Here is a 14,843-nt window from a genome sequence, read left to right as displayed (position 1 = left end):
TCTTTACCAGGAAGAAAATGGGAACACTGGAAGGAGACAGAGCTCGGAGATTCAAACATCTTAAAACCTTAACTCGAGCTGGTCGTTGGGCTTGTGCCAAAGGTTGAAGTTGGTGCAACTGAAGCTGGCATTTGTTGAGAACCTCCTACAGCCCAAGAACTCTCAGACATCGGGGAGTACGGCCTTGTCACTTTGGTTTTCACCAATCCCTACAATAACCAAAACATAGTCTCAACTATGGATCCTTGTTTGGCATAATAATATATCTATTGTGGTAATATCACTTGTAACATGTTTAGGTCATTGGTTAAACAAGGGGTGATAATGAGGCTCTTCTTCTACCTTTGAAGCATTTTGCCCGTACAAGTTAATGGTTTGATCGATGGCTGAGTAAACCTCAAAGGCCTGCTTGGTGTTTGGACTGCATTTGACAATATGGAACTGTTCCTTCGAATCATGTAGCTTTGATCTCAGATCCTTTGAATCATGCGACTTTGATCTCAGATAGAGAATAAGACGCGAAGGTGGAGAGTTAGGTTGGTCTCTTTTCCCGTCAGTCAGTTCCATGGTTACCAGATCAGTCCATAGAACGTCCCACTGTATAGAGCACGCATCTTTGGCCGGGATAAACTTTCTTTGACCCATTATGTTTGAGGGTTGCTATAAAAAATCAAACGTTTGTAAATGTTCAAGAAGATTTTCTTGGATACATACAGAGGACGAACACCAGACGAAGTAAACCTTATGCATATACAGCGAGCGATAGGGTATTGCGAGACTCACTTGTAGTAATATCACTCTTCGATGTGTGATCATTAGAACTTTTCCTTTCGGTAGGATGAAGTGACTTTCGTAAGCATCGGTTAATACAAACTTTCCACGTACTTTGAACAGATCAACCTGGCCAAGGAATGATCCAGATTCTGCCAACTGCAATATGACCTGTAAAATGCAAGAAATTAGGGGTTTGAACTTTGCATAAAGTACCATCATGTTCTAGGTGAATCAAACTAATAATCGGTTCATCAGCTAACCAAGAAAGGAATGACTAGTGGAATGCATGTATAAATCCATTCCTGAGTATAATTTGTACCTGCCCCTGTGCTCTGTATTCATTGTATGGACGAAGCAGGCTATCAGCACCAACGGCTCTTGGAAGTCTCCGGCGAAGAAGTTGTTCATCTGAAGTGATGGCTGCTGCTATCTTCATCCTCATGGCATTTGCACCTTCAGTAGTTTTCGACAAAAGATCCAGAACTCCACTCAGCAGCACCAATAATTCCTTTCCCAAAACCTGATACAAAGCCTTCGACACCAGAAGACTTTGCACCTTCGAGGGGCTTTGTCAATATGCCTGTGACTCCTCTAAACAGGCCCTTCGCTAGAGCTCCACCTCCTTCTCTGATAATGTCGCCAAAGTCCTCAACACCTTTGCTCTCCTGCCAAATGATAGAACAAACATTAGCATGTACTAACAAAAGGAGGCACATGAAAGAAACACTGGCAAGCCCATACTTTCGTTGGGTATCAGAAGCAACTGAAACAGCAACATGTAGGAGCAAAATCAAAGCCAGGAACGAACCTGTCTCTGTCGACTTTGGATGAATTTTTTGTCCATTGATAATGCAGCTATGCCTTGACTCATATGTCCAAGCGCGCTGCTTGCATTGCCAAGAATGTCAACACCTGAGAGCAACTGAAGAGGCTGGCCAAGTAGGTCTTTCTTTACGTTCCTAATAGCATTATTGATCATAGTACTTTGTCGCATGGATATGTTCTCACTAAATCTTTCACTTATGCGTACCTGTTAGAAGATCAGCAAAAAAAGAAAAAGAATGTTCAGCTTAGCTGGATCGGATCGAAAGTAAGTGATTGGGACATTGACAAATAAAATTCTAAACGCTTTGAAAGTTTGAAACTCGTTGAGTATAATCACAATAGTAATCCTTCGAATAAAAACTAATGGTCAAAATTAAATTATGGACACAAAAGTCAGGTCATCCAGAGTCCTGTAAATACTACATAATCTCTGAGTCAATTTACATACTAGTAGGCCAAATATTTTAAAATTTAATAGGCTAATCGCGTGAAACACAGAGGTCATTATTGTTTAGATACCCTGCGTTATAAGAAATGAGTTACTATCGAAAACTTACTGGCATGTTTTCGGTATTCCCAAGAGCAGTCATCAGGGATGACCAGAATCCAAGAATTCCCCTCGGCCTTTGACTTGGGGACATGGCCATGGACACTTTAAATCTAACTTCTGAGATGTTAACCCTGCATTTTTGGAGGCACGTAACCATATAAGAAATTGTTGTGAATATACTGATCCAGTAAATATTGATATCAGGAACTAACTGCGTGCATACCCGATTTGAATGAATGGATCAACTGATACAGCTGTCGACCCAGAATCTGAAAGTCTACTCAAGTTGGCTTGCTGAATCATCTCATGAATGCGCCAGATTATAGGTTAGTGAATGTTAATTAGAAAGGCCGTATTTTCACGTCCCTGGAAACCTATATACGGGAAGACACGAGATCGAGACCAGCATTTGACTGCAAAGTAACCGAAAACTTCAGAATGTTATCAGCTTTATCTCCAGTTCTCTGTGGTCTGAACAGAACCGGCATTGGAGCCAATGGCAATTGGTTGTCCACTTGTATTCCTTGCATCCTCAGTTTGAACCTATAGGACAATTAGCATTCAGCATTAGTCCCAGCGTACTTTGGGTGTATAACTAACAGAATCTGATAAGAGTGAATGCCAATTCATGATCATAGCAAATGAATATATGGAACTTTTACACATGACCACCAATTGCAAAGGGAAAAGACCACATACCAAATATGAATTCAAAATGGTCATTTATAATAACTTCACTTGTGAGTTGTGAGAAATGATAACCCTTACATATGTGAATTAAAGCTAACTTAAGAACCTGATAAACTCACCTGCTAAGCCCAGAGCCCAAGCCAGTTGAATATGCCACAAGGAGGTTTTGCACTGACATGTACAGTATTTCCTCTGGAGCATGATCGATTACGGAGATTCCGAGCTCAGCGAGCTCAACAACCACATGAAACTCGGACTCTTCCGAGGCCAGAAGATGAGATTGCTGAGACTCATTTACAGATAACTCCGACAAAGATGATGATGGAAGTCTTCTGTTTATGCTGGAAGTAGGCTCAATTGCAGGCATCCAGTCACTAATTCTCACAACGTTCCTTTTGTCTTCCTTTACAATAGTAACTCGTATGGATCTGGTAGGTCCAGTCTCACTTCGTGGCGGATGATCACCAATTTGATCAATATCGTATTTTTCTGATTTAGAAGGATCGTTTCCATCAACAAGGAGTTCAAATAGATGACGTCTACCAAGATTTTCCCAATAAAACGAAGCAGCCGCGTTAGGAAGAAGAAACTGCCAGGACTCGCTGACACCATCCACTTGGCGATAGCGAATAGGAAGAAACATGGAACGGTTCTCGATCCTAGGAGGAGTGGATTGACATTATCACGAATACAAAAAGATAAAGTCAGAAAAAGCATAAATATAGAAGAATAAACGCACACACTTGGATTCAGCAAACAGGATGCATCATTTTATCAAAATAGTTTCATGCAGGCTCCACAGATTACTTTAACCACCAAACTTATATTGGTTTAGAAGAACAGATTTGGCAGCACCTTTTAATCAGATATGCAAATCATGGCAATTGGTAAAAAATGTACCATCTAGATCCAAGCAAACAGTACAATAACATCAATAAATCATCTGGAAGAAAAATAGAGGCATCTGTGATATACCTGTAAGGACCGGACACAGAGTTCGGCCTGAAAATAACTTCGTAACGTGAGTTCTTTGTCCCGCTTCTGACTTGTACTCTTAGCAGCAATTGATCAGTCCCATCTTCTCTTCCAATAGGGACACGCACTGCACCTTCGCTACAGACACTGAATGGTGTGCTCCATCCATATCCCTGCACTCGTAACTGAAAATATCCCATCGGCGTAAGCCTATTAATCATCGATAAAAAATAAGATATGGAAATCTGAAGGTATTTCACATACTTTTAGCAACTCAGTCCTGGTGGAAGACTGCCATCTAAAGAGCTTTGGAGGATCAGAAGGATTGATCCATTCTTCTGTCTGACAATCGCACTGCTGAAGACAGATGCTGACACCCACCCTGTTGATGAATAAAGTGTTTGGCTGGAGATGAATAACCTGAAAACAAAAGACTTAGTCATCTAATGTTTAAATGGGAGTAAGATAATACCATGTGGGACTCAATATTATACCCCCAAATATGTGCCTATCCAGAAAAGCTAGTGTTCATGTTACTATAAAGAACTTACCCGCCTCTAGATCATCTTGAAGCATATTATATAGCAGTAGCATGTATACGTTTCACAAAAAACAGGAGAGAGAAAGCGAAGGCTGAACTAAGTAATGCATTGCAAGCTAATCCATAGGAGTTTCCACGGCCAAATAACAAATGTGGTAAACCAACACCAACAAAAACACTATACATAAGCACAAATTTGATTTAAGATAAGTAATGCCAAAGCAAAGGAAAATAAAATATATCATGAAAGTGGTATCTGACCTTTGTTCTGTCCGACGTCATATTTAACACTGCTGAGAGCTTGTAGTATGAGGCGTCTGAGCAGAAAGCCTTAACATCTATACGTTCCTGGAATAGATTTGTGGTTAATACAGGAGGACAGAAATGGTTTGTAAAATAAAGCACAGCAGTAAATCCAAGCCATAGGCTCTATGTTGCACCGGGACGGATACGGGGACAGATACGGGAACGGGGGCGGGGACGGGAAACGGCTAAACTTAAAATTTATGGATACGGGTACGGCATGGGTACGTCACCTTCTTCTCAAGCTCAAGAAGAGAAATTCCAGGACTGTAGATCTCAGAATCCCGAGCTGCTACAGCAATACCAATTCGTGGGGAAACATAAGAATCCTTCTGAGAAGGAAACAGCACAACGCCACTCCGACCAGCTGATTCTTGTGGAGAAAGCATGCTAGTTTGTTAAGAAAAAACTTGTGCCAACCAATGAACCAAGATCTAAACAATGGAAAATGGCCAGGAGAGACGATGTTGTATAGTACTTAACCTCAGAAGGTGAATGTTGAAGTGGAAACAGAGCAATCAGATAATAAAGCAATTTACCTGACAAATTTCATGGTTTCCTCTAAGAATGGTGATTTTCTGAGGATAACACATCTTTAAGGCGACTAACAGCTGGAAAGAGGACAAAAAGGAGAAACAGTATCAACATACTTCTCTTAAATGGGGGGGGGAGGTGGAAGAAGAAGTCTTCACATAAAATCCTCGTACCGTAACAGTTTCAAGAGAATAATAACCACGATAAACGTAATCTCCCATAAACAAGTAGTTGGTATCAGGGCAAAAAAAAAAGAAAGAAAACAAGTAGAGTCGAACACATCTATAATTTCGGATGAAGAAACAAGGATTCTCCACTCACCCTAAATTGCCATTGATATTGGTTGAAGGTTTGGTGGAGATAAGGATTAAAGTGAAACCAGAAATTAGGGTAAAAAACGCCACTTTGTTTTACCTCTTTCATGATTTCTCTTTTGTTTTTTACTTCTGATTATTTTTTCTTTTTTTTATGAAAACTTAAATAAATTACAAAATATTAAGATTAATTAGGTTAATTTAAGGCTATAATGGTATTTAAGGAAATCTAAATCCTAGAACAAATCTAAGTTGAGAATGTCTGTTAAAAAAATCAAAAGGAACAAATCTAAGTTGAGTTTGTTTTCCACTAACATGATTTACTAACTGCTTTTATTCCGCACGAACGGTAATAATTGTATTGATTATGTTACTTCAGCTTAAATTTACAACTCTAGCAACAATAAAAAAAAATCACAACTTTAAATTTTAAAATTATACATAAATCCAAAATAAATTGTTCTTCGTTACATATGTCTGCAATAAAAACTCACTTCGTCGCTTCTCATATATTTAATATTTATGGATATACGTGGATTATCAAATCAATTTCCTCAATAATCAATACACAGCGTATATAACAAAAATAAATGTGTTTGTAACGGTGCTTCTTCACTTCTCAGGTGTTAAGGAACAAAGTCGCCAAAAGATTTATCTCAACAAAACCCAACATAATTTAGTAAATTAACTTTAACTATTTAGCTTTTACGAATTAAACATGTCACCTTGAATCTTTATCGTCGCACCCTATTCAAACTAAAACCAAATTATGAACCCTAGACATTCTCAAGAACAAATCTCTTTATCTTTATCTCTATCGGGCATGTAATAATTGAATCGAGAGGTAATTACACCAACAATCTCTAGTGTACAACGGTGATATCAGCATCTTGATTTCGGAAAAAAGCATCTTGATTTTGGGAAACCTTATAGCTTAAACCAAACAAAATCAAAGACCCTTTTAGAGTTAAATCAAAGGAAATTTTGCAAACAAAAAGAGTTAAGATTCAAAGAAAACAAAATTAAATATCAAAATAATAAGAAAAAAAAAAGAATATGGAGGAGAAGCGGAAGGAGAAACGAGTGCATATATACGTCCGAGATCTGATTGAATTCTTGGTTTTTGTTCATTTCACGATCAGGGCTCCGATTCAATTGATGCAAGGCGGGATCCAATCCCTGCTCACAAACCAGCAAGTAAAACTTCGTGGATGTGTTAGACAATTGGTTCCCGACCTGCACCAAGCGAATCCGAGCAAGACGGTGACCCTTATCATATTATCTCGAAGGAGAAAACTAAGACTGACTGTTATAGAAAACAAAAAGAAAAAGAATACAAAGAGAGAGAAGAAAAAGTTTTGGTTCGTAACGGCGAAATGAGGCAAATAGAGCTTTTTTGTTTTAAGACCCTATCAAAGAAAGACAACCTTAGCCTCATTTGTATGGTATTTAATAAAGATAATAAACTACTCATGTACTGACACATGTTTCTTATAAAAGAATGTCTTTACTTTTACACCATTGACTGTTGACTATGGAGATATGAATTAGATTTTTTACCTTTTTAATAATGAAAATTACGGAATGCTATCACCACTCTTACGTGGTTCAACAATTATTCCACGTGAGCGTTATCTGTACATGTGACGCCTACTACTTATGTGTCTTCCACATTTGACTTTTATCATCTAAATAATACTTGATCTTGATCAGTGATTTCAAAGGTGGAACTATTTCTGTTTACAAACTTTTATTTAATAAAAATTATAATTATATCAAGAATTTACGTATTTTTAGTTTTAAATAATTTAATTTCAATTTAGTCAAGTTTAATTTTAAAAAAAAATCTATATTCAATATTCTATTAATTTTTAATTTTAAATATTTAAAATTTTGATGAAAGTAATTTAGAAAAATTTCATTTTTAATTTTATTACATGTGTATAAATTTATATTTCAGTTTTATAATTAGGAAATAAAGCGAAAAAGTTAATTTGAAATATATACAATGTTGATTTATGGTATTTTTGTTTAACAGAATAACATATGTTCACATAAAATTTTATTTGTGATTTAGTATTATATTATCAATTAGAATTTCATATAACTATATAATAATAAAAGATTCAAAAAATATGATTTTTTATTTGGTGTCTAAACCTATTTTAACAAATTAAAATAAAAACAGAGCAAAATATCTTTTAACATGTTTCGTACTAGTCAAATTTTATATATATAATAAATGAGTGTATTGATTAAAATCATATAATCCTAATACAAGCGCTAGATAATTCATCCTTAATAATATGATTTGTCTAGACTATATATATGTAAGTTAGAATCACACGGAAGTGGTATACTGGTAGGCGAATTACATTTTTCCGGTTTGAAGTAACAACGATATTAAATATGTGTAGTCACAAAAATATAAAGTAATGTTTTAGGTCTCATTTAAATATTTAGAGTGTGACTTTATTAGGATACTGCACTATCCTTTTGTAAATTAGCCCGAATCTCTGCATGAATATAGAATACTCCGAAGATTAAACAAAAAAAATTGAAGAATTAAGAAACATGAAAGAAAATACCGAAAGGGTATAGTGATTCTAACTACTTTCTCTAAAATTCTCCATCATTTAATTAATGATTACTGTTCCATTTATAGATCAAATTTACTAATTTAGTAACCTTTAGTGCTCTTGAAATCGGTATATTCGGAAACATCGCCGCAGAGTATATTCAAAACGATTTTTTTTTATTCGTAAACATTTTTTGGTCAACTCAGGTATCATTGATTAAGGCCAATGGACATTGATACATTTGGTTTCAGAATTTACAACATAGAGAAGAAGCTCACTAGATTTACATATTAATCAGCCCAATTAAAGAAACATCCAGAGAACTTTCAACGTAATAGCAAGTGGATCTGCAGTTAACACTGGTTCAAACTGCACTCACAGTTTTTTACTTTAGTTAATTTTTTTTCTCTACACTAATTTCGTTGTCAGAGAAGGCATACAAGCTTTAAGGAAGGATCTAAATGAAGGTGTGGTTCCTGCAGTCATCAACCTCAAGAATCGAAGCCATGTTCCCACAACGGTAACAATAGTTTGGTGCACTGAAAATAGTCACCACTTTTTGCTCCTATATAAAGTATAATAGTGAGAAAGTAATCTTAACCCTCGTAAGGAACAGATAACGGATGAGTTGAATAATTAAATGCATATCTATGTAGAGGTTAATAAGCTTCAAACTCAGATGTGTCAGATAATAAAATATAAGAACAATGCTACAAGCAGCTAATCATACGCTTAAAGGATTAATAGGCACAGCAAGGAAAGGAAAATATAAGACAATTTTAACATTTTACCACACCCGCACACATGTAGCAACCGCAAAAATAAGGACGAGTAATTCTAATGATGATACAAATTACTTGCACGAAGTTACCAGTATCTACAAGATAAGGATCTTTTTCAGAAGATTCACTTTCGCAGACATTCATCGTAAAATCCATAGACCTGAGTGATCTGCCAGACAAAATAAAAAGAAGGAAAGTATGCATCAGATATAAAGTAAGATAACAGAAAGTACTAACCAAATGCGCAAAAAAATGTATGTTGTAGCAAAGAACAAAATTTGTTAAGAAAAAACTTGTGCCAACCAATGAACCAAGATCTAAACAATGGAAAATGGCCAGGAGAGACGATGTTGTATAGTACTTAACCTCAGAAGGTGAATGTTGAAGTGGAAACAGAGCAATCAGATGATAAAGAAATTTACCTGACAAATTTCATGGTTTCCTCTAAGAATGGTGATTTTCTGAGGATAACACATGTTTAAGGCGACTAACAGCTGGAAAGAGGACAAAAAGGAGAAACAGTATCAACATACTTCTCTTAAATGGGGGGGGCGGGGGGGGGGGGGGGGGGGGGGGGGGTGGAAGAAGAAGTCTTCACATAAAATCCTCGTACCGTAACAGTTTCAAGAGAATAATAACCACGATAAACGTAATCTCCCATAAACAAGTAGTTGGTATCAGGGCAAAAAAAAAAAGAAAGAAAACAAGTAGAGTCGAACACATCTATAATTTCGGATGAAGAAACAAGGATTCTCCACTCACCCTAAATCGCCATTGATATTGGTTGAAGGTTTGGTGGAGATAAGGATTAAAGTGAAACCAGAAATTAGGGTAAAAAACGCCACTTTGTTTTACCTCTTTCATGATTTCTCTTTTGTTTTTTACTTCTGATTATTTTTTCTTTTTTTTATGAAAACTTAAATAAATTACAAAATATTAAGATTAATTAGGTTAATTTAAGGCTATAATGGTATTTAAGGAAATCTAAATCCTAGAACAAATCTAAGTTGAGAATGTCTGTTAAAAAAATCAAAAGGAACAAATCTAAGTTGAGTTTGTTTTCCACTAACATGATTTACTAACTGCTTTTATTCCGCACGAACGGTAATAATTGTATTGATTATGTTACTTCAGCTTAAATTTACAACTCTAGCAACAATAAAAAAAAATCACAACTTTAAATTTTAAAATTATACATAAATCCAAAATAAATTGTTCTTCGTTACATATGTCTGCAATAAAAACTCACTTCGTCGCTTCTCATATATTTATGGATATACGTGGATTATCAAATCAATTTCCTCAATAATCAATACACAGCGTATATAACAAAAATAAATGTGTTTGCAACGGTGCTTCTTCACTTCTCAGGTGTTAAGGAACAAAGTCGCCAAAAGATTTATCTCAACAAAACCTAACATAATTTAGTAAATTAACTTTAACTATTTAGCTTTTACGAATTAAACATGTCACCTTGAATCTTTATCGTTGCACCCTATTCAAACTAAAACCAAATTATGAACCCTAGACATTCTCAAGAACAAATCTCTTTATCTTTATCTCTATCGGGCATGTAATAATTGAATCGAGAGGTAATTACACCAACAATCTCTAGTGTACAACGGTGATATCAGCATCTTGATTTCGGAAAAAAGCATCTTGATTTTGGGAAACCTTATAGCTTAAACCAAACAAAATCAAAGACCCTTTTAGAGTTAAATCAAAGGAAATTTTGCAAACAAAAAGAGTTAAGATTCAAAGAAAACAAAATTAAATATCAAAATAATAAGAAAAAAAAAAGAATATGGAGGAGAAGCAGAAGGAGAAACGAGTGCATATATACGTCCGAGATCTGATTGAATTCTTGGTTTTTGTTCATTTCACGATCAGGGCTCCGATTCAATTGATGCAAGGCGGGATCCAATCCCTGCTCACAAACCAGCAAGTAAAACTTCGTGGATGTGTTAGACAATTGGTTCCCGACCTGCACCAAGCGAATCCGAGCAAGACGGTGACCCTTATCATATTATCTCAAAGAAGAAAACTAAGACTGACTGTTATAGAAAACGAAAAGAAAAAGAATACAAAGAGAGAGAAGAAAAGTTTTGGTTCGTAACGGCGAAATGAGGCAAATGGAGCTTTTTTGTTTTAAGACCCTATCAAAGAGAGACAATCTTAGCCTCATTTGTATGGTATTTAATAAAGATAATAAACTACTCATGTACTGACACATGTTTCTTATAAAAGAATGTCTTTACTTTTACACCATTGACTGTTGACTATGGAGACATGAATTAGATTTTTTACCTTTTTAATAATGAAAATTACGGAATGCTATCACCACTCTTACGTGGTTCAACCATTATTCCACGTGAGCGTTTTCTGTACATGTGACGCCGACTACTTATGTATCTTCCACATTTGACTTTAATTATCTAAATAATACTTGATCTTGATCTGTGATTTCAAAGGTGGAACTATTTCTGTTTACAAACTTTTATTTAATAAAAATTATAATTATATCAAGAATTTACATATTTTTAGTTTTAAATAATTTAATTTCAATTTAGTCAAGTTTAATTTTTAAAAACAATCTATATTCAATATTCTATAAATTTTTAATTTTAAATATTTAAAATTTTGATGAAAGTAATTTAGAAAAATTTCATTTTTAATTTTATTACATGTGTATAAATTTATATTTCATTTTTATAATTAGGAAATAAAGCGAAAAAGTTAACTTGAAATATATACAATGTTGATTTATGGTATTTTTGTTTAACAGAATAACATATGTTCACATAAAATTTTATTTGTGATTTAGTATTATATAATCAATTAGAATTTCATATAACTATATAATAATAAAAGATTCAAAAAATATGATTTTTTATTTGGTGTCTAAACCTATTTTAACAAATTAAAATAAAAACAGAGTAAAATATCTTTTAACATGTTTCGTACTAGCCAAATTTTATATATATAATTAATGAGTGTATTGATTAAAATCATATAATCCTAATACAAGCGCTAGATAATTCATCCTTAATAATATGATTTTTCTAGACTATATATATGTAAGTTAGAATCACACGGAAGTGGTATACTGGTAGGCGAATTACATTTTTCCGGTTTGAAGTAACAACGATATTAAATATGTGTAGTCACAAAAATATAAAGTAATGTTTTAGGTCTCATTTAAATATTTAGAGTGGGAGTTTGTTAGGATACTGCACTATCCTTTAGGAAATTAGCCCGAATCTCTGCATGAATATAGAATACTCCGAAGATTAAACAAAAAAGAAATTGAAGAATTAAGAAACATGAAAGAAAATACCGAAAGGGTATAGTGATGCTAACTACTTTCTCTAAAATTCTCCATCATTTAATTAATGATTACTGTTCCATTTATAGATCCAATTTACTAAGTTAGTAACCTTTAGTGCTCTTGAAATCGGCATATTCGGAAACATCGCCGCAGAGTATATTCAAAAAGTTTTTTTTTTATTCGTAAACATTTTTTGGTCAACTCAGGTATCATTGATTAAGGCCAATGGACATTGATACATTTGGTATCACAATTTACAACATAGAGAAGAAGCTCACTAGATTTACAAATTAATCAGCCCAATTAAAGAAACATCCAGAGAACTTTCAACGTAATAGCAAGTGGATCTGCAGTTAACACTGGTTCAAACTGCATTCACAGTTTTTTACTTTAGTTAATTTTTTTCTCTACACTAATTTCGGTTTCAGAGAAGGCATACAAGCTTTAAGGCAAGATCTGAATGAAGGCGTGGTTCCTGCAGTCATCAAACTCAAGAATCGAAGCCATGTTCCTATAACGGTAACAATAGTTTGGTGCACTGAAAATAGTCACCACTTTTGGCTCCTATATAAAGTATAATAGTGAGAAAATAATCTTAAGTCTCGCAAGGAACAGAGGACGGATGAGATGAGTTAAATAATCAAATGCATATCTATGTAGAGGTTAATAAGCTTCAAATGTGTCAGATAATACAGTATAAGAACAATGTTACAAGCAGGTAATCATAAGCTTGAAGGATTAATAGGCACAACAAGGACATAAAGGAAAGGGAAATATAAGACAATTTTGACATATTACCACATCCGCACACATGTAGCAACCGCAAAAATAAGGACAAGAGTAATTCTAATGATGATACAAATTACTTGCATGAAGTTACCAGTATCTACAAAATAACGATCTTTTTCAGAAGATTCACTTTCACAGACATTCATCGTAAAATCCATAGACCTGAGTGATCTGCCAGACAAAATAAAAAGAAGGAAAGCATGCGTCAGATAAAAAGTAAGATGACAGAAAGTACTAACCAAATGCGCAAAAAATGTATGTTGTAGTGATACCACTCAAATTACCCTAAAGAGTGTTACTCTCATCAAAAGAGGTTCAGATGTAGTACTTAGGGATCAAATCCACAAGGAGCTAGGGAACAATTAAATCTAGTGTTTATTAATTCTAAGAGTTGTAAATGTTTAAATGAAATAGCAATAGTAACAAACGAAGTAAATAATAAATGTAACTTGGTTGGAAATGATATTAGATGCAGGGACACTATTTAGGTGTTGGAGATTATAATACCTATACATGCCTATTTGTTGCATTCATGATATGTTAGAGCTCAATCGCTTAGCTCAGTGATCAGCTGTCGCATGTTTCACTGGTTAACAGACTAGATCTCGTGTCTCAATGGTTAGTATGTCGACAACGAGAGAGTGTCGATCGATGGTCCTATTGGGACATCGACCGATACACCTTTGCCAACGTCGATCGATAGTCAGTTGAGGACATCGATCGACGGGTTCTAGCCAGGCCTATGCGCGAGTATGATATGCACTATTAAGATACTAAATTGGCGGTTAGCCCTCTCTAGCAGTCCTAATATGATAGATAGATGTCAGGATGGGATAACAAGGGTGCTTGAGTATGCAATCCTATGATCAAGTTCTAGTTAGCAAGGCTAAAACAAGCAATGAACACAAATCTATCATGAATATCACAACAAGGTAGATCTATAGTTTGGGGTTAATCCCACAAACCTATCTGAACCCTGGATCTAATAATTGAATAACTTAGACATAGCAAAGCAATTCATAACAATGAGGAAATAGAAACTCATAGTATAGATGAAAAGAATGAAAAAAAGGAGTTCCAATCACAAGTGATCTTCTCTCCAAAACTCTCTTCTCTCTCTCTCTCAAAATGAAACTTGTAACAAAAAAGGGTCTCTCTGCCGTCAAAACACTTAGGCAGTATATAATCTACTAGGTTAAAAACTCATCAGGGCATTTTGGTAATTTGGCTTGGCCTTGGGTTTTAACTCCGCTGGATCCAAAATGTCGCGTGTCTGATGTCTCAACATCGATCGATGGTACTTGTGTACATTGATCGATATTAATCTTCATCTGTCGAGGCATCTCTTGGTGTCGATCGATAGCACTGGATGCACATCGATCGATTGTTCTTCCTCTCGTCGACCTCTACATGGTCAGCTCGGGTGAAATGTCTTTTAAGCTCCAAAATGCTCCAAAATCATAGCTTTACTCTGAAATGCACCTGAACCTGAAAACATACCTAGAAGAGTAGAAAACATAGATATATATATATATATATATAGTAAAACACCTATATACCATGGATGAAAACGGGTCAAATCGAAGGTATATCAACTCCCCCAGACTTACCCTTTTGCTTGTCCTCAAGCAAAACATACATGCCGTCTCTCTGAAAAAGGTTTGAAAATATTAGGGACTTAAGATTTTAAACCATAGAAATCTTTTCCTCAACAATTTTGCAACCACATTTAAAAGGTCCTAATCACAGAAGCACACTATGCAATATCCTAGATTAGCAACCATTTCTAACATAACACAACTCATCAATTCACGTCTGACATCCCCTCTACGGACTTCATTTCTTAGCATAAATATAAA

The 14,843-nt window shown here is 35.0% G+C and overlaps 1 protein-coding gene and 1 long non-coding RNA gene across 3 annotated transcripts in view; one reads left to right on the top strand and one right to left on the bottom strand.

Annotated features, from left to right (window-relative positions):
- The window catches only part of LOC103833364, a 24,796-nt gene extending 15,435 nt beyond the window's left edge, over positions 1-9,361 (bottom strand). Inside the window, exons 1-12 of one of the 2 annotated variants that reach the window (XR_004450243.1) lie at positions 4,892-5,156; positions 4,617-4,703; positions 4,079-4,234; positions 3,815-3,999; positions 2,959-3,498; positions 2,373-2,692; positions 2,157-2,280; positions 1,583-1,804; positions 1,094-1,439; positions 784-942; positions 343-660; positions 8-209 (exon numbers count right to left, since the gene is read on the bottom strand). Coding sequence is in view for 1 of the 2 variants with exons in the window: in XM_033277283.1 (XP_033133174.1) it covers positions 3,016-3,498; positions 3,815-3,999; positions 4,079-4,234; positions 4,617-4,703; positions 5,198-5,269; positions 5,366-5,413 (1,031 nt within the window). In the remaining variant the exon portion in view is untranslated. Of the gene's footprint in view, positions 1-7; positions 210-342; positions 661-783; positions 943-1,093; positions 1,440-1,582; positions 1,805-2,156; positions 2,281-2,372; positions 2,693-2,958; positions 3,499-3,814; positions 4,000-4,078; positions 4,235-4,616; positions 4,704-4,891; positions 5,157-5,197; positions 5,270-5,365 lie in introns of those variants that run through there. The other variant, XM_033277283.1, reaches the window with a different exon arrangement.
- LOC117127311 lies at positions 4,711-14,843 on the top strand. The gene is made up of 4 exons (XR_004450244.1): positions 4,711-4,886; positions 13,921-13,927; positions 14,506-14,526; positions 14,832-14,843. It is a non-coding gene; the product is annotated as an uncharacterized LOC117127311 (long non-coding RNA).

The sequence above is a fragment of the Brassica rapa genome, chromosome A08 (genome assembly GCF_000309985.2).
Source record: "Brassica rapa cultivar Chiifu-401-42 chromosome A08, CAAS_Brap_v3.01, whole genome shotgun sequence".
In the NCBI taxonomy this organism is placed as follows: Eukaryota; Viridiplantae; Streptophyta; class Magnoliopsida; order Brassicales; family Brassicaceae; genus Brassica; species Brassica rapa.
The sequence above is the reverse complement of the archived record's forward strand: the minus strand, read 5'-3'. Positions and strand labels throughout refer to the sequence as shown.